Raw genomic sequence first — 20,824 nt, 5'->3', positions numbered from 1 at the left:
TCAGCCTTCCTGCTCCTCTGATGCTGCTTGGCCTGCTGTGTTCATCCAGCTCTACACCTTGTTATCTCAGATTCTCCAGCATCTGCAGTTCCTACTGTGTCTGGTACAGCAACTGCTCTGCCCAGGAAAGTAAGAAACTACAAAAGGTCGTCTGCATGGCCCAGCCCATCACAAAAGCCAACCTTCCATCCATGGACTCTATTTACAAGGCTCGCTGCTGCGGAAAGGCAGCCAACATCATCAAAGACCCATCGCACCCTGGTAATGCTCTCCTACAACCTCTTCCATTGGGTAGTAAATACAGAAGCTTGAATACAAGCACCAGCAGGTTCAAGAACAGCTTCTTCCCTGCCAACTTAGATTGATGAATGGAATCTCTACCCTTAAATAACACTGATCTTGTTAACGCTGATCTTGTTAACGCTGATCTTGTTAACGCTGATCTTAGCCTCGCATATGTTCTGTGCAGTGTAACCTGTATGCCTTACTCTGTCCAAGTTTCTTTCACGCAATGATATGTATGTCCTTGATTACTATGACCTGTCTGTACTGCTTGCAAACAAAGTTTTTCACTGTGCTTAGGAACATGTGACAATAAATCAAATCAATCAATCAATCATTGCAAGCTTCAGCAAATAACAAGGCATGATCAGATGGTGCTTTGCTGATGCTGGTCAAGGGACAAATACTGGTGAGGATACAGTGTGGAACTTACTGCCCATCATTGCAACAGCACCATGAAATCCTTTATGCAACTGGGACAGCAAATGGGCACCCATTTAATATCTTATTTGAAAGGCAACAGCTCCAACAGTGCAGCACTGGAGCGTCAGCCCAGCTTATGTATTCAAGGCTCCAGAGTGAGGTCTTGAGTTTCTGAAATAATATTACCTTTAAAATTTTGCTGCCCAAAGTCATTCCTGACTTAACTATTCCATCAGCAATTCCAAGTCTATCGGTATTGAGCATGAAGGGTGTCACTAATGTTACATATGTAGCTCCTGACCATGGTCTCAGTAAGTTCAAGGCCCAGTCTTCGGTCTGTCCACCCACATTATCCAAGATAAAGTCAAACCTGCGCAAAAGATAAATGAATATTTCAAAAATAGGACAGCACATGGATAGATACCCACTGAAGGTAACTCAATTCCTCGGATTTCTAAGTTGAGATTTGGGAGTAAAGAATTGTTCAAGGTTAGTTACCAGGACACCATAACGTAGCAGGATTTGAGACTTCAGTTGAAGCTCTCAGCTTCAGCAGTGTTGTTACTGGGGAAAAACAGGGGGGAAAGTTCCCCAAAAAGGGAAGAGCAGAACAACAGGTCTTCCTTAGGGATGTTAACTGTTAGCAACAGAGGACTAAAGAAAAGCACCAGAGGAAACAGTGCCCACCAGGAAGAGAATGAGTCTGATCCATTTGTAACAAAATAGAAACAAATTCAAGATAGACTGGAAGTGTTTTGTGGAACTTGTTAGTACTGTGCAGAGAGTTCAGTAAAATGACTCAACATTCTGCAGTCTGTTTCTGATCCATTATTTAAAAAATTCAGACAACCTGCTGAACATGACCATGCTTTGACAGATTTACATGCCAGAAGGAGTGGTGGTTGCAGAGAAGAGTGGTTGAAGCAGATTGTAAACTTAGCCTGACTGAAAATCACCAGCTGGGGAACATGGCCTCTTTTACAAAATCATATAATTGTTACAGTGAAGGAGGAGGCCACTTAGCCCATCATGTCTGCGCCACTCTCCAATGTGCAGCATGACTTGGTTCCATTCTCCTGCCTTTTCCCCATACCCTTGCATTGAATGCCTCAGCTGAACCTACCTCCACTACACGTCCAGGCAGTGCATCCCAGGCCCAAACCACTCGTAGTGCAAAAAAGGTTTCTCTCACATTCTTTTGCAAATGACTTCAAATCTGTGCCCTCTCATTCTTGACCCCTTATGTCAGAACAGCTTCTCCCAATCTACTCTGTTCAGACCTCTCACAGTTTCGAAAATGTTATTGGATCTCCTCTTAGACTTCCATCTTTCCAAACATCATCTCCTTGCTCTTGTACTCCATGGTAATAATAAAGCCAAGTATGTTGCTTGCTATATTAACTGCTCTCTTTACGTATTCTGTCACTTTCAATGATCTGTGTGCATAAATATCCAGGTCTCCCTGCTTCTGCACCACCTTCAGAATGGTGACCTTTATTTTATATTGTCTGTCCATAGTCTTCCCACCAAAATGTGTAATCTCACACTTCTCAACATTGATCATCTGCCATCCAGCCACCCAACGTGTCAATGTCCATTTGATGTTCATACTATCCTCCTCACAATTTACAATGGTTCCAAATTCTCTCAGCCCATTTGCAATCAAGTTGCTACTGTTCCTTTTATTCCACAAGCTGTAACATTCCTCACAAGTCTGTCGCATGGCACTGCATCGAACACCTTCTGGAAATCCATGTATACCTCATCAAAAGATTACTGCTGAGTTTTTTTTTTGTCAGATCTTTAAAAAACTTCAACATGTTAGTTAAAAACGATTTCCCTTTTAGAAATCCCTGCTGGCTCTTCCTAATCAACCCACTTTCTTCCAGGTGACTACTAATTCCATCCCGAATAATTTGCTCCACAAGCTTTTAAATCTCAAATTTACAGTAACTATGGATTTCAAACTCTATTTATTCACTTAATTTTTCAGCTTCGTTTTGCAAGCAAAAATGGATTAGAGAAGATATGGGGGAGGGAGGGGAAGAGAGAGAGACAGAAGATACAGCAGGGGGAGAGAGAGAGAGAGAGAGAAGATACCGGGGAGGGGGGGTGCAGCAGAGAGAGAGAGAGAAGATAGGGGGGGGGGGGGGAGACAGGATACGGGGAGATACATGCACAGGGAAGTAGTCACATGCTCTTCTTTCACTTCCATGATCCACCAGACATGGGAATCGGTTGTGAAGAGGAGTCATAATGGACTGAAAATATTATTTCTGTTTCTCTTGCCACACATGCTGCCATACTTGTTAAGTTTCCCCAGCATTTTCTGTTTTTACAGGAATCCTTTTTGCATTGACTTGGGCCAGTCTCATTCTGAATCCAGTTAGACATACAGCTGAAAACTCCCCACCAGGTTTGCAACCCCACAGAGAAGCTACCCAAAGGCTGGAACTTCACGCATAAAAGCAACATAGCATTAATTTCAGAAGTACCGCAACACCTCAGACAGCATATGAACATAAAGGCAATTTACCTCAGAGCTTCTCTCTCTCACTTCCTAACTCTCCCCAGACCACTGCCCAACTGTATCTGGAACAACTCTCAACTCAACGGGTCTACTGCCAGACTTGATTCAAGACAGCAATCAAATTTTGTACGAAAAAGCAACCTCTATATTAAATCTGTCTTCTATCACTGACTGTTTGACAATGTCTCTAACAAGACATTTTGAAAAGTGAAGGATTATGCTGTGATTTATTATTCTGCCAGCAGGCAAAACCAGATCCACAAATTCTACAACCTGCACTCTTAGCAAGAAATAATTTCCACGGAAGCTGATGCGTAGATTGTTTCATATCACCATTTATTTTCCTTTGGTGGTGAAATTATATAAACTATCAGGTAGTCAGTTTAGTGAATGTTAATAAATTCCAAGGGGAATGGGTCAGACAGTGCTCCAGGATCATACTTGCGCTGGGACAAATACATTCTCCAAAGTCTAACTTCGAATGAAAGTAGATGCACTTTTGGTGATTACCTTCGCTCCAATCCCCTTCCTTCCCTCCAATCCCCTTCCTTCCCTCCAATCCCCTTCCTTCCCTCCAGAAAAAACATAACGCATCCTAATTGGCAAGGGTAGAAGCTGCTGTACAATATGTCAGTGATGGCAAGATGCATAAGAACTCTGCTCTCGAGGGCCATAATTCACAATAACAGTTTCCTGTCACAACCAGAGAAAACAGGAGTGGGGCACATGGTCCCAACACAGTTGTTCCAGCTGAGTCTCTCAATGGAAAAATCATCCTGAATTTGACAGGTGGACTGCTGCTGGCTCCAAGAGGATGAGAAATAGCGCTGTCACCAGTTCAAATACAGGGTTTTGTTTTGATTAATGTGCGCTGGATGAACAAGCTACAAAAGGCACATCTGAACTAAATGAAATTTGTAGTGCAGCATTGCTAACATGGGCGCTGCACAAGAAGGTGATGTCATGTGCCTCAATCCACTGACATTCTCCATTCATGACTAAATTTTGTCTCTCAAAAGAGGGCAATGATGCGGCAACATTATTCAAACACACTCATTCCAATCTCTGCATTCATTTCCTGCACGTCCATTCCACACAGACTAATGACTTGATCCCGTCAGGGTCAGAGTTGGGAGTCTCTGCTCCTGGTACAGGATGTTGCTTGATGAGAGCATGGATTAGGGACTTAGCTTTTGAAGTCAGCAGTATTAATTTACACAGGTGTTTAACAACAAATTCAGGATGTGCATTCAATTCTCCAATTCACACTGCTGTTGCTGAGTAGGAAAAGATTTACCGCAGACTCTTTTACCAACAATAAAAAAAAACTTACATTTTCAGCTCCTTGAGCTCTTTCTGCAAACCCGGAGTTTTGTAGTTGATGGTGTGATCCGCACCCAAATCCTTTAACAATGAGAAAGCACTTTCGGAACAGGTGGTGGTCACATGGGCTCCCCAGGATTTCAAAAGCTGGGGCAGAAAATTCAAGATGTCAGGTGAAAAAAATATGACTTAAAACACCCATCACAACATAAACAGAGTTGAAGATGTAAATTTGCTAATATTTGCTATGATTGAATATTACAACATTGCACATTAACAATCCAGTGACAATGAATTATTTGAATTCAATCTGATTTGATTTGATTTGATTTGATTTATTGTGGTCATGTGTATCTAAGTACAGTGAAAAGCTTTGTTTGCGAGCAGTACAGGCAGATCATAGTAAGCAAGGACATACGTCTGCTCCAGGCGGGGAGAAATTGGGGAACTTCAAGTGGGGTGGAGGGGGGTGGTGGTGTATGCTATTTATATACCATCAATACTTCACTCAATGGTTATTCAAAAACAAGCCATTCCCTTAACTTCCTGTCAGCAGAGGTCATTATAAATCTGGAACTAAGCCATGTGACTCGGGTTGGCTCAAAGTCCAGTCCTTTAGGTAGATATATTTGTGGCATCGGCCTAGAAATGTCAGGCAGTCCTGTAGAAAACACTAGCCATCGGGAATCAAATCAATTCGCTTCTGACAGGAACTCCCTCAGGTCAAAATTCCTGCCTATTCTTATCCGGCTCACAAACCGAGCATGGTGACTCGGAAAAGCTTGGGGTCGGCTTAGTGATTTTGGATCCATCTGACCACATCCTAGCAAGTGTGGACAGCTTCAGGAAGAATGAAAAAAGCTTGTATTCGTATAGCACCTTTTACATTCCTTGGATGTCCCAAAGCACTTCATAGCCAATTCATTCATTTGGAAGTGTAGTCACTGTTGCAATATAGGCAAATATGGCAGCCAACTTGTATACAGCAGGATCCCAGAAATAGCAATGAAGTGCGTAATCCGGTATGCTGCACTTGCTGTTGCTGTTTGAGGGGCAGGCCAGGTTAGAGAGAACTCCCTAACTCCCCTGATTTAGGCTGTAGAGTGCATTATGTCCCACTGAATTAGTCTGACGTGACATTGGGCTATTGAAAGGTTGTAGCTCAGACAATGCAGCATTCCCTCAGTGTGAGCCTAGACTCATGCTGGCACTGAATGAACTAAGGCCAACATGAGTTAGAAAGCAGAAAGTCTCTTACAAAAATGCTTCTTATTAGTTAAAATAACCATTGTATTAGTACAGCACCAAAAGTCAACAGGCAGATTTAAGTGGTTTATTTTTTTCTGAAATTGTAATGTGACGTTCTGCAGATATAATGCATCTTTGGTAAATATCTGAATTGATACGTAAAGCAATAATTAGTTGGTCTGAAACACGGGTACTTTTTACCAGTTTAACAACTAAAATTGAGCCATTTGAAAACTGTTTACCTGCATGCCCAAGTTAGTCAAAGTCAGCTATAAGGCCTTTGCAGTTGGCAGAATTAAAAAAAAGGATTATATAGAATTTTCCGTTGAACTACTGTTCATTTTTGGAAATATTAAGTTTAGGCATAATTGTCTAGCAAAAGGTTAAACAAAAGGTGGTATTATTGGGAATTGGGGGAGGAAGGTTTGGGGGAACGAGTGGTGGGTGTCACTAAATTTTAGTTGATGAGATCTCTTATGGAAATATGGCTGGGAACTGAGTACTTGGCCATCAAATACCCCTTGGAAGAAGGTGCCTCTTTTGATCGTTGCATGCATCAAGGATCGACTGCCTGAAAGAATATTCAACAGTACCGTTCAAAAGGAATTGAATAAGTACTTGAAGGGGAAGAATTTACAAAGCTTTGGAGAAAGAGCAATGGGAGTGGGACTATTAGATAATTACACCAAAGAGCAGGCACTGACACGAAAAGCTAAATGGTCTCAATCTGCGTATATTACTCAATGACTCCAAAGTTTTACTGTGTACATTTTAATTCAACTTAAATCGTAAAATGCTGATCAGGTGTGTGCTGTTTAGCTTTTGCAAAATTTTCTGCAGTCAGTACATGATGCTCAGGTTGGGCTAGATGCCAACATGTCACACTTACATAACACCATTAATAAAGTAAAATATCCCAAGGCGCATACAGTAACAAAAATAGATTCCACACAACAAAGGTATTATAGACAGTGGCCAAAAGAAAGAACCAAGTCTAAATCATGGAGTATGTTCAAGGGGGTGTTGAGATGGAAGCTGTAGAGAGGGGATTGCAGAGCTTAGGGCCTGTTTAGTGGAATACACTGCCAATGATGATGGGTGAACACAAGTGGCGATCAACAAGAAATGTTTAAAGACATCCTTTGGTGCACCTCTCTTTTGGTAGTTTTTTTCACTCAATTTGTAATACGGTTTTATTAATGGAGAAACAAAATAATGCTTTCTGGCTCCCCTAAGTAAAGTAGCTGTGAACCATGACTTTTATAAGCAGGGAGGGGCTGTCGGAATTAATTCCATTTACTGTGAAGAAGAAACTGGCAAGGAAACAAGGATGCAAGGACCCTCAGAAATTACCTTGATTAATTAAATACAACATTAAAGTACACGCAACACTTTTGCTTTGGGTGGTTTACCTGACCAGAAATGATTAAACAGGTAATTTTCTCATACACCAATTTACTTTTGGGCTCATTAATATTCTGCAACTTAATGTCAGTGATTGGGAAAGAGCCATGGACTTGGATTAAAGAAAAGATGAAGCAGTTGCACCCTCAGGTGGCCACTGTGATTATAGATTCAAGTTGCAAGATTGGGAGGAAATGATGTGATTTTAGATCTGATCTGGAGGCCAAACATATTTATTCAACAAAACAGAATCAGAATATTTTTAAAAAGTGAAATATTTTAATGAAGCTTTCCATCTTACACTCATCAGGTCAATGCTCACAATTTTTTTTAAAGCAAAATCAACATTTATATTGTATCAGAGGAGCATGCTGATTCATTGGCAAGTAGATTGTGATTGGTATAGGCATTGCCATGGAAAATGCACCAATTGGATGATAACTGGCAGTTAACTGCTAAGCTTTATTTAAATTTTAAACCTGACAGTTTGCCTCTGATTGGTCAAGGTATTGCCCTGAGTAATGAACCAGAGAATGGCTGTCGCCAGATTTATTGAGTTGAAATAGGTGCAGCGTGTGTACATGTTTCTTTGTCTACAAAGAACAAGGCCTTGAGTATTAATTAATGTAGCATTCTGCACATGCAAGCGTGCCACATTGTGAGCTCAACAGAATCCTAAACTGGTTGTCAGCCTAAGGTCATCACTTTTGCTCCTTACAAGTGCCCAGTTCACCTTGGATTTCTCTGGAAAGCATTATCTCAAAGGTTTGAGTAATGAGTGAACTTGATGTTTCATGCCGAAACTCGGCAACATGAATGGCATTCACCAGTAACAAGACTTTGCTGTCAAGCCAGAAAGATATTCTATCACAAAAATAAGTAATGTAATGTGTGAATTTCAATGCCTGTGTAATGTTAGATATCTACACGTGTCCCAAAGACTGTGGTGAATGTATCAACGGCATATTCTTTTGGATATTCGTAACAGACTAGGAATTGGCCACAGCCAACCAGCCTGTGTTTGTAAAACCAAGACAGTGTCCAATGTTAGATGGGATTCTGTGGTTGGACAATATTTGTTAAATCATCCAGAGTTTGCAAAGAATTAATGCTGTCCAATTATGACTGCCAGGCAGATTCACAATGTGGCACACTTGTGTGTACTAGAAACTACATATATTAATACACAGGGTGCTATTCTTTGCAGGTAGAAAGGTGTACACACACAGTGTTTCAACTCAACAAGATAGACAACAGTCCTTCTCTGGCTCATTTATTAGGATAATACGTTCACCAGAGTCAATCTGATTTGTTTAAAATTTCAAGAATATTGTCCTTTATTGCTAGAGGGATGGAGTTTAAAAATAGGGAGGTTATGCTGCAGCTGATAGGGTGCTGGTGAGGCTACACCTGGAGTACTGTGTACAATTTTGGTCTCCTTACTTGAAAAAGGACGAACTGGCACTGAAGAGAGTGCAGAGGAGGTTCACTAGGTTGATTCTGGAGTTGAGAGGGTTTCCTTATGAGAAGAGATTGAGTGGACCGGGACTGTACTCTTTGGAATTTAGAAGAATGAGGGGGGATCTTACAGAAACATATAAAATTATGAAGGGAGTAGATAAGATAGAAGCAGGGAGGTTGTTTCCACTGGCAAGTGAAACTAGAATTAGTGGGCATAGCCTCAAAGTAAGGAGCAGCAGATTTAGGACTGAGTTGAGGAGAAACTTCTTCTCCCAAAGGGTTGCAAATCTGTGGAATTCCCTGCCCAGTGAAGCAGTTGAGGCTTCCTCATTGAATGTTTTTAAAGCTAAAATAGACAATTCTTTTACTGTTCAAAAATCTAAGGGTTATGGTGAGTGCGCGGTAAATGGAGCCGAGTCCACAAAAAAATCAGCCATGATCTTACTGCATGGTGGAGCCAGTTTGAGGGGCCAGATGGGCTACTCCAGCTCCTATTTCTTGTGTTCTTATGTTAAGCAAAGCGTGGCAGTTAATTGTCAGTCATCATCTAACTAGTGCATTTTACAAGGCAGTACAATCAGAGTCCACTTTCCAATCAATCAGCACTCTCCTCCCATGCAGTATTGATGTTGGTTTTTCCTTAACTTTGGTATTTCCTGTAAATTATCCTGAAGAGTGCAAAACAAAATGTACCTTTTTCTCGGCAAAACTCAAATTCTAGGCTACCAAATGGCTAAAATAGAATCTTTTACTTACCAGTTTTCTTTAAAAAATCTTACTTGCTTTATAAAAAATATTTAAATTTACAGAGTACTTAATTAGAATGTGGCAAAGCACATTATATCAATTAAGAACAAACACACATTCCTTTTACCTGAATAGCAAAGGTCCCAATTCCTCCAGATCCCCCGAGGATCAGAACCCTACAGCCGAGAAGTAAGAAAGGTCCAGCGTTATGGCAGCCATTAACCTACACTTCCATTAGCCTAGGCAATAGAATATCTAATCAAAACTCTAACCAAAACAAAACATATACTGAGTTCAGAGAAATGTCACTGATTATTTTGATAAAGGGGATTCATTTATTGAATGCTTGTACTATGGAAAAAATAACAGAGAGTAATGGAGTGGGATTCACAGAATAAATCATAATTTATAGAATAAATAAAGGGCTGTCACAAACACTGCCGCCCTCTGTGCTGTGAGATTCGAGGTGAATGACACAGCTGTGGTGCAAGACTCTCCCACCACCCTACGCTCCTTTTGCAATCTTCCCACCAACAACTGAGTGAGAGACAGAGCTTTGAAAACTGATTACTGAGTTAGAGTCTGACCCTTGGGTGGGTAGGGCAAGGCAAATTAGGCAAAAGGAAACAGCAAAAGTTAAATAAACACCAAAGTCTCAAATTCTAAAACTTCAACATCCTACTGTGACTTTCATACATTCAAAAAAAAAGCTAAATAAACACAAGAGAGAAAGAAAGAGAGGGCTATGTTGATAGGGTTAGATGAAGAAGGGGTGGGAGGAGGCTTATGTAGAGTAGACATGCTACAGTGTTGGATCTCAAGGCCTGTTCGTGCGCTGGCATTGTAATTCCTGTTTCACTACAAGAACAGCAATCATCACGAAAGGTACCGGTTAACATGCTCAGTGAATAGTAGCTACATCACCGTTTCCCTTTACAGTTGTCTTTTCTCAGTCCTCCATTGTTCACCAGTGCTGACCATGTTGTCAGAGCCACGTAAGGTAAAGCTGCAGCTTGGCTGTGACTGAGTACTTTAGGCTTGTGGGCTACCTGGTAGGAAACAAGACCACTGGTCAGGACCACGAGCTGAAATTAACCGATTTATTTTTTTCCTTTCAGTCCTCATCCGAGAGGAAACAAACCTCCTTTGTGCTGTTTGCAGGGGCAATCCATCAGCCACAAATGGACAGTGCCAATGGTTCAGTGAATAAATGTCAAACCCTCAGGACAGAAGATTCCATTTTTGATGCCTGATCTATACTGAAAGAGTTGGAGTGAAAGTGGGGATACTAAGATCAACTAACTTTCCTGCAGTGGCAACGAGATAAAGAGAAGGAAGAATCTGAGCCACAGCTACTGCTCCTGAGCATTATCAAATAAACGCATGCTTAAAAATGTAGATCTGAGGGTAGCAGAAGACAACAAGGTAAGGATTAGCCTTGATGTCCGTGCAATTCTAAAACCTCTCAAAACACACGGTCTCAGCTCACATACCTGGAAGGTGACTGGAACTAAGGGACTTGAAAGTTGATCAGTGCCTTCAGCAGATAATGTCTTTTGTCATCTGTAACATTAACAGCTGCATGAAAAACACCCTGAGCTCTGTCCTATTGTGCAGAACACAGGAAGAGGAGCGGGTCACTCAACTCCAGTGCCGCCATTCAATTAGATCACGGTTAATCTGAGACAGGAGGGCATCCTTTAGAAACTAGGAGTTCGATATAAAGAGAATCATCAATTTAACTCCACCAGCAACCAACCTCTTGTATATTCTACTATAACACCAACACTGTCACAATCATCAACACAGTAAAATTTTATTCTGGGAAATATAAAAATGTTATAAATAAAGCATCCATGCAGTTCGTACTTGTACATCTAACACAATGTAACAGAGGACTTGAAACAGTGGCTTTTTTAGTCAAATGATGGATTGAAATAAAATTTCTATCAAAATATCTAGGGCATAAATTCATAACATAGATTAATTTAAAAGAAGGAAAACTAAAGAAAAATGCATTCCGATAGGGGTTTTCCTTCTAACCTACATTGTCAGAATGACAAACATTCTGGCTAAGAAAACGTTATTCTGAAATGATTGTTTCCAGTATATTTAAAATTTCCACTATCATTTCATTAGAGGGCACTGTTTCCTAGTTTCACTCAACCAAATGAAGGCTGCATGTGCAGTTTGAGGAAGAATAGCGTTGCTATCTACCTGTGATTACTACTGAGCAGCCAGTATTCCCTCCAATTTTCTTTATGGCTGCAAACGCCATCAGCGTTGGCTATTTACTCAGCTTAAAGTAGGTGACTTCCAACAAGTGGTTGTGAAAAAAAGTCCCACATTAACCCTTTTTATCAAAAAATAACTAATCCATTTATTTTCTCAGTGCTCCAAAGGAAGCAATTTTCACAATATTTTACATATGAATCCTTGAAAAGTATCAATAACTGAAGCATCTTCATACCATCCCTATTATTCCTAATGATAGCCTGTTCTGCAAATAAATTATATGAATAAAATAGTTTCTCCAGAATTCCGAATTGAATTCTTAATCACAGCTTTATAAGTAGATTGTCCGAGCTCTTGAACTCCACCACAACTGGACGTATCCCTCAATTTCTCACTGTAAATGCTAAAATTCACAGGCTCTTCCCAGGACACAAGTGGGGCGCCAGAGCACAACCAGCCCCTGTGCGACACTACAGAAAAAGGGAAGCATTTGAAGGTCAATATTAATATTTGTTGATATTTGTTCTATTTTCCAGGCAAGCAAGGACCATTCCAGTTCAGCAGCAGGCATCAGCTTTCAGAATAGAAATGAGTATTTCAGCTGCTTGAGCCCGTTCCTCCTCTGTACCAATCTGTACCACAACTCCATTTACACATCTCTGCTCGATATCCCAATATTCTTACTGACAAAGATCCATTAATCTCTGCCCCAAAAGCGATAATTGATAAGCATCCAGCCTTAAAGGACTGAGGATTTCAGATCTCCATTATTACGTGTCCTTCCCGATTCCCTTCCTAAACGCCTCAGCATGCATTTTAAGATTATGTTCTTACATTCTGAAATCCCTTGTCATAGGAAATATTTCCTTAGTATCTATCAAGGCATTCTAAATGCCTTGATTAGATCTTCCCTCAGCCTTCTGTAGTTAATGGAATACAGGGTAAGCTTATCTAACATGTTAAGTTAATCCTTCAAGTCCTGGTATTGCTCTGGTGAATCTGCACCAACTACCTGCAACCCCCAAATACTCCACCTCCAAGGTCAATACGCACCCCTCATGGAATCATAGAATCCCCTACTGTGTGGAAGCAGGCCATTTTGCTCGTCAAGTCCATACTGAGCCTCCAAAGATGTTTCCACCCAGACCACTTCCCCCTATGTTATCCCTATAACCACGTATTTCCCACGGCTAATCCAACTAACCTATACATCCCTGCATACTATGGGCAATTTAACATGGCCAATCCACCTGCACATCTTTGGATTGTGGGAGGAAACCGGAGCACCCAGAGGAAACTCACACAGACACAGGGAGAATGTGCAAACTCCACACAGTCACTCTCGGGTAGAACTGAACCCAGGGCGCTATGAGGCAGCAGTGCTAACCACTGTGTCACCGCACCCAAAACTGAACACAGTACTCAATGTGAGGTTTTGTGCAACTAACACATTAATTCTTCTCCTTTGCATTCCACCCTCTCATGATAAGGGCCAATGTCTATTTAGTTGTTCTGATTGCTGTTTCTTTGTACCTTGTGGTTTCTGTTCTCAGACTCCCAAATCTATCAGCAGTAGGGAGTTTCTCACCCTTCAGACAATGATTCCGAATATCTTCCTTGGGTCCAAAGGGGATGATTTCACACTGTGCCAAGCAGACACTAGATGGTTTTAGTTGAAGTGGTGTTATACCAAAGAACTGAAACAACAGTAGTTTTTCTTACACCTCACACTAGAGCCAGGCAGTAGGCTCTCTTTATATTACAAACATTTTTGATTTCATTCTGCTGTCACAGTAAATATTCGTGCCCTACAATTCGTCACCTAAACCTGCATCAACAGCCTGAATAAATCAGTCAATTCATTTTCAACAAACGGAACTGTTTTGATTAGGAATGGTCATGATGAGCGAGTGCAGCAGTATACTGTACAAAGCTCAAACTGAGCTGTAGTGGGGAAAGCAACTTAAGGCTAAACAACTAATTAAAAGACACATAGGTCGTGAAGGATCAGTATCAGGGGAAATCTCCAACTTTAAAATCTTCGGGGCCTGTTGTCCTATCTATCTTCTTTCTCTCCTAGATTACATGCAGAACAAGACACCAAGACAGTGTAACGGTTTGAAAAAAATGCTTCACCCTATTGTTTACCAGGAGAAGAGGACAAGAAGTTATATATTAGCTGCGAAACGTTCTCTTTTATCATACCTCATTTGCACTTGCCACAACAAATTCTGCCAATGTGCCCTGTTTCCAGGGTGGCAGCGCTGCCCAGACCTGCAAAGAAAACAACAGAAACTGTTCAGATGTTCAACAAAAGTGTTGCACTCAACCAAACAGTAGGAATGAAAAGGTCATTTTCCCACTGGCAGCCAGTGACTAGTAGGACATATCACAGGCAACCGTTCTTGAACCTCAGTTACACACCATATGTTAATGATTTGGGTGAACGAACCAAATGGAAAACCTCCGACTTTGTAGATGCCACAAAGCTGGATGGAAGGGTGAACCATGAGGAGGAGACAGAGAAGCTTTGTTGTGATTTGGACAAGCTGAGTGAATGGGTAAATACATGGCAAATGAAATATAATGTCTCTAAACATGAGGTTATCCACTTTGGTAGCAAAAACAGGAATGCAGATTATTATTTGAATAGCAATAGATTGTGAAAGGGATGGTGCAATGCAATGTGAGCTGGGTGTCCTTGTACACGAGTTAGTGAAAGTAACCATGTAAGTGCAGCAGGTGGTGAAGAAGGCTGATGGTATGTTGGTCTTCATAGCGAGAGGTTTCGAGTACAGGAGCAGGGAAGTCTTGTACAAGGTCTTGATAAGACCATACCTTGAGTATTGTGTGCAGTTTTGGTCTCTTTACCCGAGGAAGGAGATTCTGGCTTTGGAGGGAGTGCAACAAAGGTTTACCAGACTGATTTCTGGGATGACAGAACTGACATATGAAAAGACATATGGATTGGTTTGGACTATGTTCACTGCCGTTTAGGAGAATGAGGGTCAGTCTCATGGAAAGCTATAAAGTTCTAATAGGATTACACAGGGTGAACACAGGAGGATGTTCCCAGTGACTGGGATGTCTGGAATTATGGGTCACAGTCTAAGGGTATGGGATTGGCCCTTTAGGACTGAGATGAGGAGACATTTCTTCACCCTGAGAGTGGTGAGCCTATGGAATTCTCTGCCACAGGAAGTCAATTAGACCAAAACATTGATTGTTAACAAGGAGTTAGATGCAGTTCTTTGGGCTAAAGGGATAAAAAGGGTTGGGGAGGGGAATGGGGAGGAGCATTAACGTATATAAGCCCAAGACGTTCAACATAAGGCAGGGGTAGCTTCTGACTGCCATCTTGCCCTCATTCCCGAAATACTCTATTCTCCTCCCTTCATCAGAACTCACCAGATTCACAACATGAACTCTGCTTTCTTCCCACAGACACAGCCAGACCTGCTGAGTTTTGCCAGCAGTTTCTCACTGTTTTTTTCTTTCTCCTACAGATGATGATGACATAGGAACACGGGAATAGGAGGCGGGCATTTAGCCCCTTGAGCCTGTTCTGCCATTCAGTGAGATACTGGCTGATCTGTGGCCTAACTCCTTAAAGCTGCCTTTGGTCCATATCCCTTTATTCCTTTACAAAAAAAACGTCGATCACAGATTGAAATTAACAACTGACCCAGCATCCACTATCATTTGTTTAGGAGAATTGCAAACACTTGAAAAAGGGTGGCACGGTGGCTCAGTGGTTAACACTACTGCCTCAATGCGCCAGGGACCCAGGTTTGATTCCTGCCTTGGGTGTCTGTCTGTGTGGAGTTTGCACATTCTCCCCATGTCTGCATGGGTTCTACTGGGTGCTCTGGTTTCCTCCCACAGTGCAAAGATGTGCAGATTAGGTGGATTGGCCATGCTAAATTGCCCACCTAGTGTCCATGGATGTACACACTAGGTGGGTTAGGCATGGGAAATGCATGGTTATAAGGATAGGGCTTGGCGGACTGGATCTGTGTGGGATGCTCTTTAGAGGGTCAGTGTGGACTTGATGGACCGAATAGCCTCTTTCTGCACTGTAGGGATTCTATCTACCACCCTTTGTGTGCATACTGCTTGCTAAAATCTCTCCTGACACCTCTGGGTTTTGGAGCTCAACATCCAAACATCTCTGCTAGTTTCTATGTTCAGGGATAAGAGGCTTATTCAAATGCACACAGTAACACAATCCACATTACCTCATCTCCAGGTTTGAAGTAAGACACATCCAGTCCAGTTTCCATGACAACACCGGAGACATCCCGGCCCAGAATAAGAGGGAATTCACTCCCGGCAGCTTTTATATGCAACGGGTCACGTTTCACTTGAAGTGCAGCTGCACCATAACCATCTTTAAGAGATAACAAAAAATTCCAGGCTATTGGTCACAACTGACCAGTACCCAAAAAAAGTCCAGGACATCTACAACAGAAAATCAGTAACTACAACAAAAACAAAATACTGCTAGAAATCTGAAATAAAAGCAGAAAACACTAGAGAAATTCAGTAGGTCTGATAGCACCTGTGGAGAGAGAAACAGATTTAATGTTTTGGGTCCTGTATAACTCTTCTTCTGTGGTCTGTGTTTATTATTCCTTGCTGCTATCGCATATGTGACACTTTCTTGGCAATCACAGCCTCTCTATAAACCTGAAGTTCTGAAGAAGGGCTTACTTTTGCACTGTAACAATGCTGTAACTCTCCGAAGCAAGGTGCTCAGCCTGAGCCCAGCACTTGGCTGACACAGTCACCCAGTTCTTGCGCATGAACACAGCACCAAGACAGGAAGCAGCAAGTTTAAAAAAAGGTCATTTGATGATAAGGAAAGTCAGACAAGAATGAAAAGAAGGTGGAGTTATGATGTTAATGCAAGATGGGTTCAGTATGTTAATAACAAGTTAATAAGTTACTAATTATTAATCATCAGTATATTAATAGTCGCAGCACGCTGACTCAGTGGTTAGCACTGCTGTCTCACAGTGCCAGGGACCGGAGTTCGATTCCAGCCTCGGGCGACTATCTGTGTGAAGTTTGCACATTCTCCCCGCATCTGCATGGGTTCCCTCTGGGTGCTCCGGTTTCCTCCCCCAGTCCAAAGATGTGCAAGTTAGATGGATTGGCCATGCTAAATTGCCTGAAGTATTCAGGGATGTGCAGGCTAGGTGGATTAGCCATGGGAAATATGGTGTTACGGAGATAGGATGGGATGCTCTTTGGAGGGTGCAGTGCAGACTTGATGGGCCAAAAGGTCTCTATCTGCACTATAGGGATACAATGATTCCATAAGAGAGCATTTTAGATCAGAAAAACAAAGCGTGTAATCTGTTTGGGTGGAACCAAGAAACAACAAGGGGCAGCAGATAGGAGAGAAATATGTAGCATGTGCAACACAGTTATCACAGGTAACTTCAATCTTCTATAGACTGGTTAAATCATCTGAGCACTAAAGCTGTGGAGTACTGGTTTCTGGTGTGCCATAGAGATAGATTTCTACAGCAGCATGTTGCAGAGCCAACCAGACGGTCAGGCTACATCAGTGCTCTGTTCTGATGAAGGGTCGCTGGACCTGAAACATTAACTCTGCTTTCTCACCACAGATGCTGCAGGACCTGCTGAGCTTTTCCCAAAATTTTTTTGTTTTGATTCTGACTTCCAGCATCCATAGTTCTTTGGTATTTTTGTTTAGAAGTCAGGCTATTTTAATTCAAGTGACGGAAAATGTCTAATTACTAATCTTGTCATAAAAGCCAATATCAGGATGGCCGAATGCAATATGATTGAATTTTACATTAAGTTTGAAAGTGAGGTAGTTCAATCTGATGCAAGGATTTTAACATCGAATAAGAGAAATTCTGAACACATGAGGCACCATTTGGCTGAGCTGGATTGGGAAATGCATCAATAGGCATGACTGTACATTGGCAATGGACAGCCTTTTAAGAACTATTACATGATCTACATTCCTGCAAGGTGCATAAACTCAAAAAATATCTCAACTGTGGCTGATATAGCTAGTTAACGATTGTATAAGATTAAAAGACTTGCAAAGTGACTAGAAATTGTAACAAACCTAAGGATTGCCAAATGTTTTAGAATACAGCAAAGGAGGACCAAGAAACTGATAAGGAAGAATAGAATGTAAATTAAATCCAGCAAAAAGACATAAAAATGGATTTTAAACCTTCAATAGTTACATAAAAAGGAAACATTTGGCTAAGAGTCATAGAGATATACAGCACAGGGACAGACCCTTCAGTCCAATTCATCCATGCCGACCACATATCCTAAATAAATCCAGTCCCATTTGCCAGTTGTTGGCCCACATCCCTTTAAACCCATCCTATTCATATACCCATCTAGAAGCCTTTTAAATGTTGTCATTGTACTAGCCTCCAATACTTCCTCTGGCAGTTCATTCCACACATGCACCACCCTCTACGTGAAAAGGTTGCCCCTTAGGTCCCTTTTAAATCTTTTCTCTCTCAACTTAAACCTATGCTCTCTAGTTTTGGGCTCCCCAACCCCGGAGGAATGTGGGGAGAATGTGCAAACTCCACACAGACAGTCGCCCAAGGCTGGAATCGAGCCTGGGTCCCTGGCTCTGTGAGGTAGCAGTGCTAACCGCTGAGTCAGCGTGTTGCGACTATTAATATACTGATGATTAATAATCAGTAACTTATTAATTTATTATTAACATACTGAACCCATCTTGCATTAGCATCATAACTCCACCTTCTTTTCATTCTTGTCTGACTCTCCTTATCGTCAAATGACCTCTTTTTAAACTTGCTGCTGGTCTATTTAGCCTATCCATACCCCTCATGGTTTTATAAACCTCTATAAAAGGTTACTCCTTACCTTCCGATACTCCATGGAAAATAGCCCCAGCCCATTCAGCCTCTCCCTACAGCTCAAACCCTCCAACCCTGGCAACATCCTTGTAAATCTTTTCTGAACCCTTTCAAGTTCACAACCTTCTTCCTAGAGCAGGGAGACCAGAACTTCATTCAGTATTCCAAAAGTGACCTAACCAATGTCTTGTACAGCTGCAACATGACCTCCCAACTCCTATACTCAATGCAATGACCCATAAAGGCAAGCATGCCAAACCCTTCTTCACTATCCTATCTACCTGTGACTCCACTTTCAAGGAACTATGAACCTGCACTTCAAGGTCTCTTTGTTTGGCAACACTCCCCAGGACCTTATCATTAAGTGCGTAAATCCTGCCCTGATTTGCCTTTCCAAAATGCAGCACTGTGGGTTCATTAAACAGAGTCAGGAAAATTTATAATGGGGAATAGAGAAATGCCAGAGATGTTAAATGTTGTCTGTTTTCCCTGAGGAAGATGCAAGAAATCTCCCAGAATTAGAGATCCCAGTGACTGAAAAGAATGAGGAGTTGAAGGAAAGTAACATTGATAAGAAGGCTGTATTGGAGAAATTAATGGGGCTGGCAGTTGGCATGTCCCTGAGACCTAATTGTCTGCATCCCACAGTGTTGAAGGAGGTAGTTATAGAAATAATCACAGCATTTCACAGATTCTGGAATGATTCTTGCTAACTGGAAGCTTCCCAATGTCATCCCACTATTTCCAGAAGAAGCAAGGAAACAAAACAGACACATCACCCTTACATCAGTAGTAAGGAAAATGCTAGAAGCTATCATAAAGGATGTGCAAAATGTTCTGAGGAAGGATCACTTGATCCAAAATGTTAACTCCGATTTCTCTCTGCAAATGCTGCCAGACCTGCTGAGCTTTTCCAGCAATTTCTGTCTTTGTCTGATAAGTCTCCAGCAGCTTTCTTTGTACAATTGCTTTACTTTTAGTTGTTTAATTTTGTTTGCGTAAAATAGACACTTGGATTGAAAGCATGATGTGATTGGCAAATCCATGCCAACCATGCCCAATCAAAAATCATGTTAGATAAACTTGACAGTTTTATAAGGCCACAAGAAATAGGAACACAAGTAGGCCATTTGGCCCATCGAGGCTGCTCCACCATTCAATAGGATCATGGCTGATCCATCATTCAGCATGTCCAGTTCCCTGCCTTTTCTCCATAACCCTCGATTCCCCACTGAACAAGAATCTATCTCAGCCTTCAAAATATACAAAGGACTCTGTCCCCATTGCTGTCTGTGGTAAGGAGTTCCAAAAACTCTCAACCTTCTGAGAGAAGAAATTCCTCCTCACCTCAGTCTTAAATTGGCACCTCTTTATTCTGAGACTATGCCCTCTGGGCCTAGACTCACCCATACGCAAGGAAACATCCTCTCAACACTGACCCTGTCAAGCCCTCAAGAATCATGTATGTCCAGCAAGATCACCTCTCGATCTTCTACACTCTAGTGAGTCCAGTCCCAACCTTTTAACCTTTGCTCGTAAGACATTCCCTCCACACCAGGAATCATGCTAGTGAACCTTCTTCAGTTGCCTCCAATTAACTAATATATTTTCCCAAGTAAGGTGTCCAAAACTGCTCACAATACTCCAAATGTGGTCTCACCAGCATCTTGTACATTTGCATAAAGACTTCCCTACTCTTATTCTCCAACCCCCTTGAAATAACACCCAACATTCCATTAGCCTTCTTGATTATGAGCTGCACCTGTGGGCTAGCTTTTCCAAAGGATGTTACAAACAAAATCAATAAAGGGGAGTTGATAGTTATAGTATATTTGAATTGTCTGAAGGCTTTTGATAAGGTCCTCCACAGCAAAAGTAAAGCACATGATATGATGTAATGTACTGGCTTGGATTAAGGATTGTTTGACAGACAGGAAATGGACTGCAGCGGTTCAAAACTGCAGCAACATCTATGTCCCCAAACTGAATAAAAATAAAAAATTCTCATATTGACAGGATGTAGCTAGTGGGGTACAGCAAGGATCAGTCCTTGGGTAGCCACTCTTCATGTTTTTCCATGATTTGGATGCGGGGTCGAAGGGTTCTTGTGGCACAGTGGTAGTGCCCCCACCTCTGAGCCAAAAGGTCTGGCTTTAGGTCCTACCTGCTTCAGAGGTATGTCATAACACCAGGCTATGGGGACCAGATGTAATATTTCCAAATTTGTAGATGGTATAAAGTTAAGCAAAAACGCGCATCGTGAGAGACATGTCGAGCCTTT

General features: G+C 41.6%; 1 protein-coding gene across 1 annotated transcript in view; it reads right to left on the bottom strand.

The window, feature by feature from the left end:
- Positions 1-20,824, bottom strand: part of rtn4ip1 (reticulon 4 interacting protein 1) — a 47,630-nt gene that overhangs the window by 22,328 nt on the left and 4,478 nt on the right. The window contains exons 2-7 of the mRNA XM_020526524.2: positions 15,892-16,043; positions 13,859-13,927; positions 10,343-10,467; positions 9,546-9,594; positions 4,569-4,705; positions 892-1,075 (exon numbers count right to left, since the gene is read on the bottom strand). Coding sequence (XP_020382113.1) covers positions 892-1,075; positions 4,569-4,705; positions 9,546-9,594; positions 10,343-10,467; positions 13,859-13,927; positions 15,892-16,043 — 716 coding nt within the window. The remainder of the gene's footprint in view (positions 1-891; positions 1,076-4,568; positions 4,706-9,545; positions 9,595-10,342; positions 10,468-13,858; positions 13,928-15,891; positions 16,044-20,824) is intronic.

Source organism: Rhincodon typus, chromosome 5, assembly GCF_021869965.1.
Source record: "Rhincodon typus isolate 14 chromosome 5, sRhiTyp1.1, whole genome shotgun sequence".
Lineage (NCBI taxonomy): Eukaryota > Metazoa > Chordata > Chondrichthyes > Orectolobiformes > Rhincodontidae > Rhincodon > Rhincodon typus.
Note: the sequence above shows the minus strand (reverse complement) of the source record. Positions and strands in the feature narration are given on the sequence as shown.